General features: G+C 33.8%; 3 protein-coding genes across 3 annotated transcripts in view; 2 read left to right on the forward strand and 1 right to left on the reverse strand.

Annotated features, from left to right (window-relative positions):
• LOC109335275 (NAC domain-containing protein 92-like) lies at positions 1,103–3,586 on the forward strand. Its single transcript, XM_019571405.1, has 4 exons — positions 1,103–1,220; positions 1,492–1,690; positions 1,800–2,077; positions 2,593–3,586. Exons 1-4 carry the CDS (start codon positions 1,179–1,181, stop codon positions 3,172–3,174), a joined length of 1,101 nt encoding a protein of 366 aa, XP_019426950.1. The 5' UTR covers positions 1,103–1,178; the 3' UTR covers positions 3,175–3,586.
• LOC109336091 (SPX domain-containing protein 4) overlaps positions 9,552–18,407 on the reverse strand; it is a 24,408-nt gene continuing 15,552 nt past the window's right edge. The window contains exon 5 of the mRNA XM_019572470.1: positions 9,552–9,563. The gene's annotated coding sequence lies outside the window, so the exon portion shown is untranslated. The remainder of the gene's footprint in view (positions 9,564–18,407) is intronic.
• The window catches only part of LOC109335530, a 3,892-nt gene continuing 983 nt past the window's right edge, over positions 15,499–18,407 (forward strand). Inside the window, exons 1-4 of the mRNA XM_019571664.1 lie at positions 15,499–15,651; positions 16,073–16,781; positions 17,062–17,319; positions 17,416–18,380. Coding sequence (XP_019427209.1) covers positions 15,499–15,651; positions 16,073–16,781; positions 17,062–17,319; positions 17,416–18,380 — 2,085 coding nt within the window. The remainder of the gene's footprint in view (positions 15,652–16,072; positions 16,782–17,061; positions 17,320–17,415; positions 18,381–18,407) is intronic.

Raw genomic sequence — 18,407 nt, forward strand, 5'->3', positions numbered from 1 at the left:
ATTTAAAGATCTAAAATCATATTATTAGCACAAACTTAATAAATATAAACTTTAACAAATTTACTAATATCACCAATATCAACTAATACTGTATTTTAATAAAATCAAAGCATACTTTTGATTAGGAAGATATTAAAGTCCAAGAATAATATATTTTAATATGATATTGTGATTAAAAATAATAAATTTGTTAGATAATATATTTATGGATTTAAGATTTATGAGTCTAAGTACCTAAATACTTGGGCATGCCCCTTTCAATAGCATGTTTTAAAATCTCTAACCCTAATTACTTATGTGTCCAAAAATAATAGATCCTAACCTAACTCATTGTAATTATTATCTGCAGGTTGAGTACCCATTGTGATTGTTATATGTACCAAAAAAGCTTCATCTAAAAAAGTAATTATAACTTTAGTGACATTGTTTATTGAATACTTATTATTGTTTTCACAAGAGATTTTATGTATTTGTTGAGCTTTGATTTCCACTAAAGTTCAATTCATTCATTTAGTTCTTTAAATATGTTTAGGTGACCAACGTGTGTTGGTTCAAGTGGTACATGATTGATTCCCCTTAAGCAAGAACCCGGGTTTGAGTCTTGTGGATGGAAAAAATGTTCGTTGGGAGAGTTAGCCCCACGTACCTGTGGATGTTCCCGACTCGGACAGGATTGCCTCCAGTGCGAGGATACACGTGGGAAACAAAAAAATATATGTTTAGGTGAAGTCTCACACTAATTTTAAGTAATTCAACAACACTAAACAAACAATAAATATATCTTCTCTTTACTTTTTTCCAAGCAACTCCATAACCATTGATATTAAAAGACTTATACTTAAGAAACAACAATTGATAAATGATGAAGTAAAAGATTTAGAAAAATGGGTATTGGATGATCATTTTCCTAATCAATAATTGATTCATTTTTAATCAAAGTGTAACAAAAATATAACATTTAAGGTGAAGAAATGAGATAACTATTACTGCATTAACAGTTACGTGCAGTCTAACTTGGTGAAATGTTCCTAGTCAAGTTCAAGTTGAAACTTATCTCACAAAAGTAAAAAAAAAAAAGACATTGCTAAAAGCATGAAATAACTCAAAGTTGTTATAAGCCACGGTTCTCTGAATCTAGAAATAATAAAAACAAAAAAAATTCAGTATTTAAGGACCTTATGTGTCTTACAACACAGTCTTTTCATAACAATAATCTTCAGGTACCTTAAAACCTTTTCTACCTTCTTCATGTTTCTTCCAATTCTTAGAATATTTGTAATCCAAAATTCTTTCTTTTCTTCAATTCAATATCCTTGCTCAATCTTTTATCAACTTGGTTTCATGTTCTTTCTAAAAAAACATCAATTTTTTAAGGATTTTGATTGATTCCTATGTCAAACATTTGAGACATGTTTGTGTTGTGTTTTTTTAAGAATTGTTAATTGATTTTGATGGTTCTGTTATGTGCTTATTGTTTGTTTAATGTGACAGAAAATGGAAGCAATGAGAAATGTTACAAGATACATGCAATTAGATCATGTTGTTGAATTGCCACCAGGTTTTCGGTTTCATCCAAATGATCAAGAACTCATAATTTACTACCTCTCTGAGAAGGTTCTTGACAAAAATTTCAGTGCTATAGCCATTGCAGAGGTTGATATGAATAGCTGCGAACCATGGGAATTACCTAGTGAGTCTCTTAAAATCTTCTTAATTCTTTTAATTTATCACCCGATTTTCGGTCGGAAGACTGACTCTGCGCGAATACGTGTTAACTTGATTTTATTTTTTGAATGTAGGTATGGCGAAAATGGGTGAGAAAGAGTGGTATTTTTTCTGTGTGAGGGACAAGAAATATCCAACAGGTCAAAGGACTAATAGGGCCACTGATGCTGGTTATTGGAAGGCCACAGGAAAAGACAAAGATATATATCAGGGAAAGGCACTAATTGGAATGAAGAAAACTCTGGTTTTCTATAAAGGAAGAGCTCCAAAGGGTGAAAAAACTAACTGGGTCATGCATGAATATAGATTGGATGGAGAAAACTCTATGAATAATCTTTCTAAATCTTCCAAGGTAAAGTTTCTTCTCTTCTTATTTTTTGCTGCTACAGAGGTAATATTTGTTCTCTGTTTTGGCCTCCTTTTCAAATTCTGTTTACACTTCAAAACTCAAACCAAGGTAATTAATATATAATAAATTAATAATGGCTACCTCAATTTTTTAAAGTATAATTCTTTTAAAAACACTTTTTGAAAAAATATTAATTCTTTACTTTAGCACTCTTATATAAAGTACTATTTTTCTTTATCCAAGTAAATAAAAATCTTCTAGCACAGTTTTGAATTGGTTGTACCTTCTTGGTTATCAAGAAGTTGATTATTGATTTCTAACCTCTAACTCATTGTTACTACCTTTTTTGACAATAATTTAGAATAAAGGTCAAGTACATAAGTTATTAATCTTTGATAAACATTTGTAACCAATAATTAAAAGATGGGTAACAATGTATAATTCAATTTTGGATGTAGATTTGACATTATTGATTTGATCATTTTATAGTAAGGTTGTATATTTTGGTTTCTTTTCAGGAAGAATGGGCTGTTTGTAGAGTTTTTCAAAAGAGTTCTTGTGGAAAGAGAATGCATGGTCCAATGTTGGTAGAACTTTCTCCAATGATTGATTCTCTTCCTATTCCTTACAAGAGTGAAACAAAAAATGTTGTTGGTGAATCATCTTATGTAACAAATGTGACAAATTTCTCTAGTCCAAATCAAAATGAGGATCAAAAGAAACAACATGATATCATAGTTGATAGCTTTGAAGCTCCTATGTTGGCACCACCTTCATATGATTCTGAAATTACCCCTTTCACATGGAACTTTACCAACACTACCACTCCACAATTTGAGAACAATCAAGTTGAGAATAATGCACACAACTCAGGTAGTGGTTTTTTCATGAACCAAGATGAGTCAATTATGAGCATGTTGATTGAAGACCATGGAACAAGTACAATGAAAAACATTAATAATCACAAAGCTAAGGAAAGTGACTTTGATGTGATGTACAACAATGAAATGTTCCAACCATCTTTTGTTGGAAATCAGGGATGTTTATCTGCTTCTTTAGGACATGTAGTCCCTTCTTCTGGGTGCATGTGGAATTTCTAAGGTTCAAGGATGCTATGTGGTTTAAAAGAAAATATATAGTTTGTCCTTCTTAATATTATTAGAAAGTATAGGCATTAGTATTTTTGTTGTTACATGTAAATATATAGTTTGTTCTTTTTATATTATTACTGCAAAGTATAGGAAATGAATGTTTTACTAGGGATTAAGTTGTTACTTTTTATTGATCATTTCTATAGTTTTATTGTAGCAATGTTATAAAATTATTGTATTTTTGGGTGTTAGCCATGTTGATTATAAAAAAATTAAAATTATTGTCATTTTGGCATATGTAGTTGCAAACATTAATGTAATGATTAGTATGGTATCTACATGTTTGAGTTGCTGCGTAAAGATTATTGTTTTTGCATTTTGTTTAGAAGAATTACTAAAAATATACATTAAAAATAAGTAAGAAAACTGGCCCCCTAATTGTGAGGTCAATGATCTATATTATTTTGTAAATTACTCCACCTTTCCAATTTCACGCCCCTCTCCCAGATTTATTGTTTTGTACCTAAAAAACTCCATATTTTATATTCTACACTTTTATAAAACTGTGACAGTGATGGTATCTAGTTTTGTCCGGATTTTTAAAAAAATAAAAAATAAAAATGAAAAAATAATAAAAATGAAAAGAAGAAGGAAAATATTACATATTTCTCCTTACATACAAAAGTCACATGTTAGACAATCATTTATTTTGTTAAAATAAATTAAATAAAGCAAGTTTCATTATTATGAGTAGTACTGTCACCACTATAATTTATGGAAAATTCAATTTAAAATTAAATGTCTCTAAATTCTTTACCCAATCTCAATAAAAAATTTATGACTTTGAACCAATCCAAATTCAAGTAAAAATGGATTTAAAAATTAAATTTTCAAATAAACTTCCAAATTTTATCATAAAAATGACCCACTTGAAATGTCCTTTAAACTTCAATGCCTAAGTTTATTTGGTTTTCTCATCTTATACTGTTATTTCTATTGTCTACATTACTCCTCATTGACACATGAAGAGATGGACAATTATAACCAAAATAAGTGCAAGATAATTTTGGTGGTGCCCACATTATTCATTGTGATGACTTTTAATTTAGTGGTTAACATGAGTTTTATGTACTATCAGTCCTTATATTAGCTAGACTACTAAGAAAGTTATTTGTTGGATTTTTATGATTGCTATTAATAACAATGATTTTTTTTGCATTTATCTATGCAATGACACTCAAGACATGTCACAAGTCTCTCTAGATGAACCTCTTGATAGCATTGGTGTGTTACATCATTGATATACATATATTCTAATGTCATGTTTATCCTCTTACTCAAATTTTATGAGCAACTCTAAAACATTACTTCATTAAATTCATTTATCTTTTTAACATCTAGAGAAATGAAGGAATTTACTAGAATGACATGTTAGTATCACTCATGAGATTTGAGAAAGATGATAATATAAGCATAACATTAGATAGGAGATAAAAATATCAATGTAACAACACACCAATGTACTATCTAGATATGATTATGACATTTGACAAAAACATAGTGGTGACTCCAAACTAGTCTACCCATATTAGATGGTACTCTCACTAATTGCATGAAATAATTTTATACCCAAATTTGTTTGACTATATTTTTTATTCATAAAAAAAATAATTTTTATTGTGTCTAACAAGATAAAATTTTACTCCTGTGTATCCTGTAATTCTTTGGTAGAAAATGATTTGTTGATTAGGTTTATCTTAATTTTTTAGTGAGGAGTAATTTTAACCTCATATCCCTACTTAAATGAGTGAAATATAGTCATGACTCATACCACATTTCATATTAAGGAGTGAAAATCTTAATTCAAATTTCATTATTTTTATTGCTGAAAGGTTTTTAGATTATTAAGAAGGTTTAATTAATTTCCTAAAAGTGAAGTGCAACTTTTTTATTTGAACACCACACCATGTCTTAAAATTATGGTAAATATGATTTTTACTACTTTAGTTTTATTAAAATTATGGTAAATATGATTTTTACTACTTTAGTTTTATGTATTTGGATATTTTAGATTCTTATTATTAATAAAAAAGAATAGAAATACTCAATTGGTTTAAGATTGTTTTGCTTATTCAGAAAGAAAGGATAAATAACTATTGGATAGAAAGATACATTTGCATTAATTACTTTTATCAATGGAAAAAGGAATATATAACTTTATTATTACTTGTAACTTATTTATTTATTTACTATTTATAAAAAAACATCTATTATTCATTCTTATATAATTATTAATATAAAATAGAAATAGTAAATAAAATAAAAAAACGAAAAAATGTACATAGGAGGATCAGGAGACTACCCAAATCACATGGTGACATGTGACACAAAAGAGAGACACATGGTAGTGGATGAAGATATACAGGCAGTTGAGAGCTGCGCAGGATTGCGATACGTGTCACACAAGAAATGAATGCTTGTCGGTGATAAGATGATGTCATCAAACTAACACATGCGTGAAGTTAGCGTCTTCAGTAGAACGCAACGTTGGCGTGTGAATGACGTTAATGTCTTTAAAAAAGCGTAATGCTAACATCATAATGGCGTGAGTATAAAAAAGTAAAATCTTTTTTTCTTCTTCTATTTTCTTGTTTGTTTTTTTCTTAGTTTTAGTATTTTCTCGTGTGTTCAACTAAAGACCGAAGGAGTCTATCTATAATTGAATTTGATAGCCTCGGTGATAAGTACTCATCCAACAACCTGATAGCCACTCACACTTATCACTATCTAAAATTAGTTAGGAACCATATCACTAAATATTTAGATGCATCAATAATTATTCTATCATCCTTATTATAATACTAATTTCATTTTCCTTTTTAATATTATTTTAATGGGTAGTTGTACTTACATATTATTCTGTTAGTTTTTTTTATAAAAAGAAAATTTAAAGATAATCATAAAAACTAAATCATAAGGAAGTTAATATTTTATTAACTTTTGAAATTATTTCTATTTGCAACACAATGAATAAATACACCGAGAAACACCTTTATCCAGTTTATATTATCCACTTAGTTTTTCATATAAAAAATAAAGGGATAAATACTAATTATTCTCTCTCAATTTCAAAAAACACCTAGAAACTTCTATTTTATTTACTTATTTTTTTTTTATTTTTTTTCCAAACAAAAAACAATTTGAAGTTATTTTAGGCCAAAATAAATTGAGTATTTAGAAGGATCAAACGTAGAAGATGTGAGGATACACAATTATTTCTTTAGCATGATCATGCATGACAATCATGCTTTGAAGTTTGAAGGACATTTCAAGTGTTTTTTTCCTTGTATAATAACTTCGTTGCCCATTATAATGATTATGTTTATATTTGTTTAATTATATTCTCTTAGTTCAAATTAGTATTTGTTTGGACCATACAAAAATATTTATTTTAAAAAAGTAAATTATAAAAAATAGTATGAAATTATGTGTTTATATTATTATAAATTATGTTGTTCTTTACACTTTTTTAAACATACAAAATTTATCATCAATTATACATTTATTATAAAAATTAAAATAACCTTCATTATTATTGTTTGTTTTTCATTACAAAGGCTAAAATATTAGTAGAATTAACATATATATCGTGAATCAAATTGTTAATACATCCAGCTAGATAATTGATATTGTGGGAATTTATATATTCCATGCATTACCTATTTTAAAAATTATAATAGGTATTGAATAAGACTTTGTACAAATACCATATGCAAACAAAAGAAGAAGACAGATTGAATTGAATAGAAATGTTAGAAGTTTGGAGGGGTAAAATGAAAAAAATAAAGGAAATAAAATATTGAAAATGGCTAAAAATTATTAAAATAAAACAAATAATTAAATTAAATATTGATTATAAATAAAATATGAATAAAGGATTGAAAATTGATTTTAAATTATATATGTAATTAATTACTCCAATTATTAATTATTTATTTGATAAATAACTAAATAAATATACTATCTCTTTTTTAATCATTTTCAAATTTCAGGTAATTGTAAAGTTAGTTTTATTGAACAAATATGCTTTAATATGCTACTTATACAACTACATATTTCTAACTATCTTCAAGCTACAAGTTACAACTTACAAACTCATATCAATGAGTTAGTTTTCTCGTATAGACCCTATAACATACATTAATAACTTATTTTATAGTAAGATAAATAGTTTAAATGATGATTAATAAAGATATAAACAGTAGAAATAAAAAAAGAAGGTAAATATACTATATTAATTAGATGCATTGTTCTTAATGTTTATGTCTAAGAAAACTTTAATCAATTAATAATTTTTTGTATAAATTAAAACAGTAAAATTTGTGAGTCGAAAACTTTCCAATTCTTATAATGGATTAGAGATTATTTATGATCGATTATAATGTTCTTAGTTGTTGGAAGACTTCAAGAACAATATAATCGGTATGGAAGCTACATAATTTATTATAATATTTCCAAAATAAATTTTGAAGTCATTTTAAGTCTTGATATTTCATTTTAAGATTTCAAAGACATTTTGCAAGACTTAGAACACATTCTAAGCATCAAATTAACACATAAAAACATCATTTAACAAAATCAATCAAACTTTTTTTTTTGAAAAGATTCTAATAAGCCCTTGCATCACTATATTAGGAATAATGTATGGCGGAAATAGCATGAATAATACCCCCATTCATTGATTTGTTGAGTGCCCATAAGGACCACTTTTATACAAGAAGATCCAAGTTGTTTGTGGAGCAAACAATCGGCAAAAACAGAAAAATAAGGGTACGCCAATCTTGGAAAACTTATGTGCCTGATGTGCCAAAGTTATGATTCTGACCATGCCTGGTGCGTTTGGTGTAGGGTCATAAGCCAAATCTGGTACGCCAAGTTAATGCGCCTAGGCCATGTCTGATGCACCAAGTTGATGTGCCTAGGCCAGGTCTGATGTGTCACTGACCAGTGCAAGGCCATAGGCCAAATTTGGTGCACCAAGTTAATGCGCCTAGACCAGGTCTGGTGCGCCAAAATTCCTCGGTCACGATCTAGGCCATGAGTCACAATTCCTCGGTCACGAGCCAGAATTCCTTGGTCACTATCCAAGCCACAAGTTAGCATTCCTGGGTCACAATCTAGGCTCCCTCGGTCACGAGCCAGAATTCCCCGGTCAAAGGCAAAAGACTTTCGGTCAGTATTCATGCTAACATGGTTAATGGTACAATCATGGTTTCATGGTTTGTTTAGCTTACATATTTGTCTTGATTTACCTTTAATACCTCATGCAAGCTGGAGAGTAGATATTGACTATCCCAAGCTTGGAGAGTAAGTATTGAAATGGAGCAGGGTGCAATGCTTTAGTTAGAATATCTACAACCTGTTCAAGAGTAGAGATAGGCAACAAATGGAAAATTTTGGAGTGCAATCTCTCCCTAACCACATGACAATCAATGTCAATGTGTTTTGTTCTTTCATGGAACACTGAATTTGCAGCTATATATCTAGCTGAATTATCATCACAATAGAGAAGAGCAAGTTGTATGAAAGGAACTTTAAAATTCTCAAGCAAATAAGTTAACCATTGAATTTCACAAGAAGTACAGGCCAAAGCACGATGCTCGGCCTCTAAAGAGGACCTAGCCACTGTGTTCTGCTTCTTGGCTTTCCAAGAGACAAGAGAGTCTCCTAAGAAGACATAACAACTTGTGATGGATTTCTTAGAATCTATGCAGGCAGCCCAGTCAGAGTCACTAAAGGCTTTTAATTTTAGAACATAAGAATTGGGATAGTATAGGCCCTGACCAAGGCTTCCCTTAATGTACCTAAGCATTCTGTAGAGGGCCTTATGGTGCAGATTAGTAGGTTGAGCCATGAATTGGCTTAGCTGTTGGACAGCAAAACCAATATCAACCCTAGTGTTGGTTAAATACATCAATCTTCCCACAAGTCCTCTATAGGAACTTGGGTCAATGTAGCTAGAGGAGTCATCCATGTGTAGCTTGGTAGTTTTGACTATGAGAGTGGGCACAAGTTTAGAGTCTAGAAATCTTGTGTCACTAAGTATGTCAAGGGCATACTTTCTCTGAAAAATAGTTATGCCATTTTTAGCTCTAGCAATCTCAAGTCCTAGGAAGTATTTAAGGGATCCTATATCCTTAATTTTGAATTTGTCATTTAAGTGTTGCTTAACTCTGTTTGTCTCAATCTTGTTGTTTCCTGCCAGAACCAAATCATCTACATAAACAAGGTTGTGAAGGCTTTGCCTTCATTCTTAGTGAATAGGCAATGGTCATGGTGAGATTGAGTGTACCCTAAGCTAATGAGGCACTCTAAGAGCATGGTATACCATTGCCTTCCTACTTGTTTAAGGTCATACAAATATTTTCTTAGTTTGCAAAGTTTGTTGGGTTTATTGCAGGTGACACCTGGAGGTATGTTCATGTATACCTCCTCATCAAGGTCACCATGCAAGAATGCATTGTTGACATCTAATTGATACAACATCCAGTTTTGGCAAGAAACAATGGCTAATAGCAATCTAACTGTTGTTAATTTGACAACAGGAGCAAAAGTGTCAAAGAAGTCAATACCCTCATTTTGGTTGTACCCTTTTGCCACTAGCCTAGCCTTGTATCTTTCTATATTGCCATCAGACTTGTATTTGATCTTATAGACCCACTTGTATCCTATAGGCTTCTTGTCATTAGGAAGATCATCTATATCCCAGGTGTTGTTTATCTCTAAGGCATTAAGCTCCTCATGCATAGCCTTGATCTAGTGTTCAGATCTTATGGCTTCATTATAGGTTTTTGGTTCATTGTTGGCAGTTATGCTTAAGACATACGGGACGTGACTCCTAGACAGTGATTCATAGGATAACACAGATGTGATGGGGTGATACACTCTTTTACTCTCTTTGTGTTTATTTGCACTAAGGAGGTTATAGTAGAAGTCTTTAAGATGAGTAGGGGGTTGTCTGACCCTATTGGATATTCTAGGGGTATGTGTAGGCGGAGAGTCATCATAGGGACTGTTTTGGTTTGAGATGGGATCAAAATTCTCAGGCTGATTGTTATGGTTAGATTCCTCTGAGTGGTTGGCATTGTTGTTATTAACCTCGTAATCTAGGAATGTTAGGTCTGAGTTTTCTTCATGGCTGGTCTTGTCTCCTAAGTCATTGACTCTATAGGGAAATATGTGTTCATAGAAAATAACATGTATAGATATAAAGGTTCCCCTAGTCTTTAAGTCAAACATAACATATCCCTTAGTTCCTGTTCTGTGGCCAAGGAAGACACATTTCTAAGCTCTAGGATCCAATTTGGTCCTTTGTTGGATGAGAGTTGAAGCGAAGCCAAGGCAGCGAAAGACCTTGGTTTCTAGCAAGTTGGGTACATTTCTATGGAGCAGTTCAAAGGGAGACTTATGTTGTAAGGTTTGACTAGGTAGTCTATTTATCAGATAGGTGGCATGTTGCACAATGTAGGACCAGAATGTTTTGGGTAAATTGGAGTGAAAAAGGAGGTATCTAGTGACATTCAGCAAGTGCCTATGTTTTCTTTCAACAATAGAGTTTTGTTGAGATGTCTCAACACTTGAGGTTTGATGTAGTATGCCATGTTCCCTAAAGAAGTCAGGGATGCTGAATTCTATTCCATTGTCACTTCTTATGGCCTTGATGACTTTGTCAAACTGAGTTTTGATCATTTTGACAAAGTCTTGAACTAGGTATCTAACCTCAGATTTGGCTTTCATAAGAAAGAGTCGAGTGTGTCTTGAGTAATCATCAACAACAGTCAGAAAGAATCTATGGTTGTGCATTGAATTGGTCCCTATTGGCCCCCATATGTCCATATGGACTAAATAAAAAATATTGCTAGTCTTATTGTTATTACTAGGAAAGGGTAACTTGGGTTGTTTTCTAAGATGGTAGTAATCACAAACACCAAATGAATCATGATTGACATAAGAGTAAGCTTTGCACTTAGAGTTTAAAACATCAATAGAGGGATGGCCTAATCTAAAGTGCCACAGATTAAAATTGTAATTAGTACAAGCATTGTTCACATTATGATTGCCCCTAGCCTTTATCCTAGTGATTCTCTTAAGGATGTATAGACTATTCTTTACTTCAGCATGTCCAATCATCCTCAAGGTAGTCATATCTTGGATGCAACATGTTAGGCCATCAAAAATTAGTTGACAATGCATATACTTTGTTAGCTTATAGATGGATATTAAGTTGAACTTGAAATCAGACACATATAAGATATCATGTAGGGTCAGGGACTTGGATAAGATAATTGTCCTTGATATGTTGACCCAAGTGGTGGAACCATTGGGCAGATTTGTGATGGTTGGTGTTATAGAATGAAACATGTTAAATTCATCTAGATTAGGACAAACATGGTTTGTGGCACCAGTGTCCAAGATCCATAGGGATATATTACCTGATACTTGTTGATCATCTTCTGCATCATTACCCTCTTGTGCTATAGGTGTGATGCTGAGTTGATTTATATTGTGATCAGACTGGCTAGTTCCAACACTCTGCAACAAGAATTCTAATTGAGCATATTGTTCTGCCTCAAAATTGTATCTTTTTGCAGTCTTGTTCTTTGAGCTTGAGGATTCCTTGTGACTCTCAGGTTATATGCTATATTCAGTAGTAGCGTTATTGATCATGTTTGTTGCCTATCTCGTCTTATCTTTTGGTAGTTTGAGGGGAAGCCATGCTTGAAGTAGCAAGTGTCAACTGTGTGACCCTCCTTGATGCAATAAGTGCATACTTTGATGTTGGTTTTCTTGTAGAATCTTGTTGACCCACTTCCCCTTCCTTGATTGATGTTGGTTCTTACAGGATTACCTCTTGATCTCCAAGATTGTCCTTGCTCATCCTGATGCATATTCCCTTTGTTGGTTGAATTGAAGAGAATCTTGGTTCCTTGGATGTTTGTCTCCAGTTGCCTTTCTTGTTGAATTAGCAAGGCAAACACATTGTTTATGGATGGAAGGGGTTCCATTAGAAGGATTTGAGCCTTCCAGGTATTGAATTCTTCATTTAAGCCCTTGAGGAAGCATATCACGTATTCATTTTCATGATATGCCCTCATCTTCTCATAGACCCCACAGGTGCATCTGTTTCCACATAGACATAGATGCATTGGCTAAGTGATTCAAGATCTTCCCACTGAGTCTTTAGGTCAGTGAAGAATTTTGATATGCCTTTGTCCCCTTGTCTAATGGAATGTACTTATTGTAGGAGGTTAGACATGCAAAAATAGTCACCATTTGAGAACCTTTCTTGGAGATCTTTCCAAAGGTCTTGAGCACTTTCAATGTATATGATACTCTGAGAGATTTCTGGTGTTAAACACCTTGTTATCCATGATATGACCAAATTATTGCATCTTTCCCATGTGTCAAATTCAGGATCATCTTGACTTGGTGATGTGATGAGACCATTCACAAATTTATATTTGTTCTTTGAGAGTAAGAATCTCTTCATTGATCTGCTCCAAGTTTGGTAGTTAGTGCCATCCAATGGTGGTGTGACGAGAGTTGCTCCTGGGCTATCCCCAAGATGGAGATAGTAGGGATTCTTGGTCTCACTGTTATCAGTGATGAGTTGGGTATTTCTCTGGTGATCCATGCTTATTGGTTCTGTCATGCTTCAAATCAAGATTTGGAAGATTGAAGGAAGGCAGAGAAGGAATGGAGTAGTTGTTGGATAGAAAGAAGAGTATAGTAGAGAAGTGTTGAGCATGTCTTTTTAGGGACTGGCTCTTGATACCATATGGCGGAAATAACATGAATAATACCTCCATTCATTGATTTGTTGAGTGCCCATAAGGACCACTTTTATACAAGAAGATCCAAGTTGCTTGTGAAACAAGCAATTGACAAAAACAGAAAAATAACAACCCTTACCCCAACTAACTTTTAACTAACTTTGTCCAAAAAGACTAAAAAGGTCATAGCCAGAAAAGTGCTCATGTAATGTATCAAAATTAAGATAAAATCTAAATGTGATATAAGGGCCAAGATTAGTGCGCCAATCTTGGGAAACGTATGTGCATGATGTGCCAAAGTTATATTTTTGACCCATGCCTGGTGCGTCTGGTGCAGGGCCATAAGCCAAATCTAGTGCGCCAAGTTAATGCGCCTAGGCCAGGTCTGATGTGTCACTGACTAGTGCAGGGCCATATGCCAAATCTGGTGTGCCAAGTTAATGCGCCTAGACCAGGTCTGGTGCGCCAAAATTCTTCGGTCACGATCTAGGCCACGAGTCACAATTCCTCGGTCACGAGCCAGGTCATGAGCCAAAATTCCTCGGTCACGATCCAGGCCACGAGTCAGCATTCCTCGGTCACGATCCAGACCACGAATCAGCATTCCTCGGTCATGATCTAGGTTCCCTCGGTCACGAGCCAGAATTCTTCGATCAAAGGCAAAAGACTCTCGATCAGTATTCATGCTAACATGGTTAATGCCACAATCCTGGTTTGTTTGGCTTACCTGCTTGTCTTGATTTACCTTTAATATAATATCATTTCAATTACTAGAAAGGCAATTGCTTATTTCTGCATTTGTTTTTAATAATTAAATTATAATTTTATTATAATTAAAAAGATAAATATATTATTGAAAATTATATTAGAGATCTTGTGAAAGGCTTACATGGGTTAACAAACATCAAATATCTATCATAAGGATTAAATTACAAACTTTTCTACCTATGACAATCCTGAACATTTTAGGGAAATTGAAATTAGTTATTTAACTTCTTGTGAAAATGTAAATAGGTCTTTGCACCCCATGTCCGAGACTCACATGGTTTTGTAGATTACAAATAGAGATTAGTTATGGGGACCTAGTTAAAATTGTTTTTTTTAATTTCACCCAGCTATTTGAATATTTCCAAACCCTCTAACACCTATAAATTATTTTAACCTTATAACAAAGTTTGAATTATATTTCTTTTCTTCTTGAAGATATAGTATATTAAGAAAGATAAATGTCTCTCAAGCTCTTTTTTACGGAGATGGGAAAAAATATTGTTATCGATGGTTTGAATTCAGGTGCTCATATTTTATGTATCGTGATTCTAGTAATAAGTTGGATGTTTGGTACAGTAACTCTGAAGCATAATGAGTTAAATTTAGTAGATAGCATAGTATGGATTAATTTCATTTGTTTATAAGATTAATGTGTCATTTTTCAGATCTAGGAGCACTTATGGCATGTGTGTTCTACTTGGAACTTGTCACTATCTAGAACTGAAGTAAAACCTAGGAGTGGTCACTACAAAACAACTGAGGAAGTAGGAGACACTTATATTACATGCTAGAGATTCTAAGCATATCCTTCTATATGCCACAATATTTGTCTAAGTAAGTGGTGTTTGCATTCATAGAGAAAGTGTGTACTTGTTTAGAGGGCAGTTAGTGTCCAATACTAGGTATAAATTCTGACATGTGGTATTAAAATTATTTTAAGATTCAAATTTATAGTTATATTTTAAATTAAATAATTTTAAAGCTTTTAAATTTTTCTCATCCCACAATTAATACTGGAGGGTCTAGTATTGGAGAGGATCATAATTCACTCATTTTGCGTTATTATGGGAGAGAGTGTGTAATAGGTTGAGATACATTGCATGCACCAAGATTGCTAGTACAATTATTAAGGATAAAGTGTCTTCAAGCTTATCTTTCTTTATCCCTACATCTAATAATGACATTATTTATAAAGTATGAAATTAGTTTTTCTTTATTTTTATTTCTTGTCCCACAACAAAAATGTTAGATAACAAAAGTCTTCAATTAGACTATGCTATTCACCACACTTTATTTTGACAAACATCTTCAATTAGTGTGGCACGCGCCATTGCCATTTTGGGCATACTTGTGATCTTTTCTCATTTTTTCTCAAGAAAGAATTATTACATGATCTAAGAATATGAGTCTTAATCATATATTTATTATTCAATTGGAATAAAATAATTTATTTGGAAATTATTAATGCATCATTAATAATAAAAAATTGTTGATGTCCATGATCATGTAATAATTTCTGGTTTTTCTGGTCACTTTGAGAACAATTACACCACAGGTAAGACATGTGGTGCCTTTGTGTAATTCAGCCCATTCCAGTGCTACGGGGTCTTTACCTAAGAACCTACCCGTGGACAATATTTCTCCTAACTTAAATCAGAACTCTCCAGGCAGACAAGGTAGATCGAAGAGAAAAGGGAACTTTAAAAAGAGGTTGCCAAATTCCCTCTTCAAAATGGCACCCATTTCTGATCGAAGGAAAGCAAAGAAGATAAAGAAGAAGTCTTCAAAGGTCAAGCCCCACCAACTGGAAGTGTTACCTGAAGAAGCATCCAGTCATGTGGATTCAACCATTAGCAACTCCATCTCTGATTCTCATGTTAGGAAGGTAAATAATCTCCTACTATGTCAAGGAATTAGTCAGTCTGGAAAGCTCTAGGACATTGGAAAAAATCTGGGAGTTACTTTTGAAGGTAAGGATGAAGTGATGATTAGTCGTATAGAAGCTATTCAGGAAAGGGATAGGATTGGGTCCAGTTCAGCCAATCAAAGGGCTCAATCTGTTAATCCATGATTTGTGCAACGATTAATGTTAGGGGGTTGGGGAGTGGTGTAAAAAAAGGGAGGTTCAGAACTTAATCGGGGAGAATAATGTAGATTTTATTGCTATTCAAGAAACAAAAATAGAAGTGTTGGATGTTCGGTTGTGTGGGTCCTTGTGGTGTAGTGATGATTGTGATTGAGATTTTAATCCGTCCGTGGGGAGGTCTGGTGGTATTCTCAGTGTGTGGGATAGTTCGAAGTTTCAGAAGGTTGAGGTGGTTCACGGCGATGGGTTTTTAGCTGTGAAAGGCAACTGGTTGATGGGTTCTGTCTCATGTTGTGTGGTTAATATTTATTCGCCTTGCAATTTGATTCAAAAGAGACTTTTATGGGACGCACTCTGTGTTTTCAAGGAATCCCTGGGGTGTATGCCAGTTTGTTTTCTTGGTGATTTCAACTCGATTAGAATGTCTTATGAGAAGAGAAGTGTGGGGGAAGTGGAGAATTGTAGAGATTCTTATCTCTTCAATGAGTGGATTCGTAAACTGGATCTTGTGGATTTACCTCTGCTTGGTAGAAATTTTACTTGGTATCAAGCGGGTGGTGCTTGCATGAGTAGATTAGATAGATTCCTTCTATCTAATGATTGGTTATCTCTTTGGCCGGATGCCTCTCAATGGGCTCTCAACCGATCCTTGTTTGATCACTGCCCTGTTATTCTGAAATATAAGGTGGTCTCTAGGGATCCTTCTCCCTTTCGGTTTAACAACTGTTGGCTTCAGCACAAGGACTTGAAGGCTTTTGTCTCTGATTCTTGGCACAGCTCTGTGGTTACTAGTTGGGCGGCTTTTATCTTAAAGGAGAAGCTTCACCTTCTTAAGAAAAGCTTAATCGAGTGGAACAAGTCGACATTTGGTTGCTTGGATACTCAACTGTTAAATCTGAAGGCTGAGATAAATGATTTTGATTTGTTAGGTGAGTCGGGTGTTTTATCAGAGGCTCAATTGATGGTGAAGAAGAAGATATCGGCTGATTGGTGGTTGGCCTCGCAGTAGAAAAATAGTCTCCTTCATCAAAAAGCAAGACCCAAGTGGCTTAAAGAAGGTGATGCTAACTCAAAAAATTTCCATTCTTGTATCAACAGTAGGAGAAGGAGAAATCAAATCCTTGGGGTTAGTATTGCTGGTCAGTGGTGTGAGGAGGAGAATGCTATAAAAAACGGTATTTCTGACTACTTTGAATGTTTTTTTTAAAGAGAATTCTGATTCTAGACCGAAATTGGATGGAGTTGTTTTTAAAACTCTACCAGTTGATCAAAAGAATATGTTGAGTTCTGAGTTTGGGGAATCTGAGATAAAGAATGCGGTTTGGAGTTGTGCTACTGACAAGAGCCCGGGTCCCGATGGTTTTAACTTCAAATTCTTCCAGGAATTTTGGGACCTTATAAAGATTGAAATCCTCAATTTTGTGAAGGAATTCCAGTCAAATGCAAAGCTCCCTAAAGGGGTCAATTGTTCGTTCATCGCTCTAATCCCAAAAATCCTAAGTCCCAACAGAATCTAGGACTTCAGACCGATCTCCCTTGTGGGATCGCTGTACAAAATCTTAGCTAATGTTATTGCAGGAAGACTGAAGCTGGTTATTGCTTCTTTAATCTCGCCAACTCAATCGGCTTTTATTAAGGATCGTAGTATCCTCGATGTTGTGGTAGTCATTAACAAGGTTATCCATTCTGCGAAGAGGTCAAATGAAGGGTGTTTATTGTTGAAGGTTGACTTTGAAAAAGCATATGATTCACTGAGTTGGAGCTTCCTTGACTACATGCTTTTTAGATTCGGTTTTCCTATCCTTTGGAGGAAGTGGATTAAGGTGTGTTTATCCTCTACTTCAATGTCGGTCCTCATAAATGGTTGTTCGACTAAGCAATTCTCAGTCTCTAAAGGCATTCGCCAGGGGGATCCTATGGCTCCTTTCCTTTTCTTAATGGTAGCTGAAGGCTTCTCTGGGTTGATGAGACAGGCTCGACAGCAAGGTTTTTTTAGGGGCTTTTTGGTTGGGAGCCATCAAGTGGAAGTGTCGGTTATGCAGTTTGCTGATGATACAATGGTGGTTTGTTCTCCTCATGCTTCCAACCTTTGGACGCTGAAGAGTATTTTGTGTTGTTTTGAATTAGCCTCTGGCCTAAAGGTTAATTATAAGAAGAGTCATTTGTTTGTGGTTAAAGTCTCTGCTGATTTTTTGGATGTTGCGTCCCTCTTCCTGAATTGCACTGTTGGGGCTTTTCCGTTTTCTTATCTTGGTATTCCTATCGGGGCTAGTCCAAAAAGATTCTCAATTTGGGCTCCAATCATTGAGGCAGTCCCTAACCGGCTTGCTTCTTGGAATCAAAGGTTTATTTCTTTTGGTGGTAGGGTCATCCTTCTTAATGCGGTTCTTTCTAATATTCCTATTTATTTTCTATCTCTTTTTAAGGCTCCTCGAGGTGTAGTGTCTTGTCTTGTGAGAATGCAGAGGAAGTTCCTTTGGGGGAAAAAAGGTGGTGGTAGGGTGATTGTGTGGGTAGCGTGGAGTGAGGTCTGTAAGCCTAAAAGATTTGGGGGG

Source organism: Lupinus angustifolius, chromosome LG20 (genome assembly GCF_001865875.1).
Source record: "Lupinus angustifolius cultivar Tanjil chromosome LG20, LupAngTanjil_v1.0, whole genome shotgun sequence".
Taxonomy (NCBI): domain Eukaryota; kingdom Viridiplantae; phylum Streptophyta; class Magnoliopsida; order Fabales; family Fabaceae; genus Lupinus; species Lupinus angustifolius.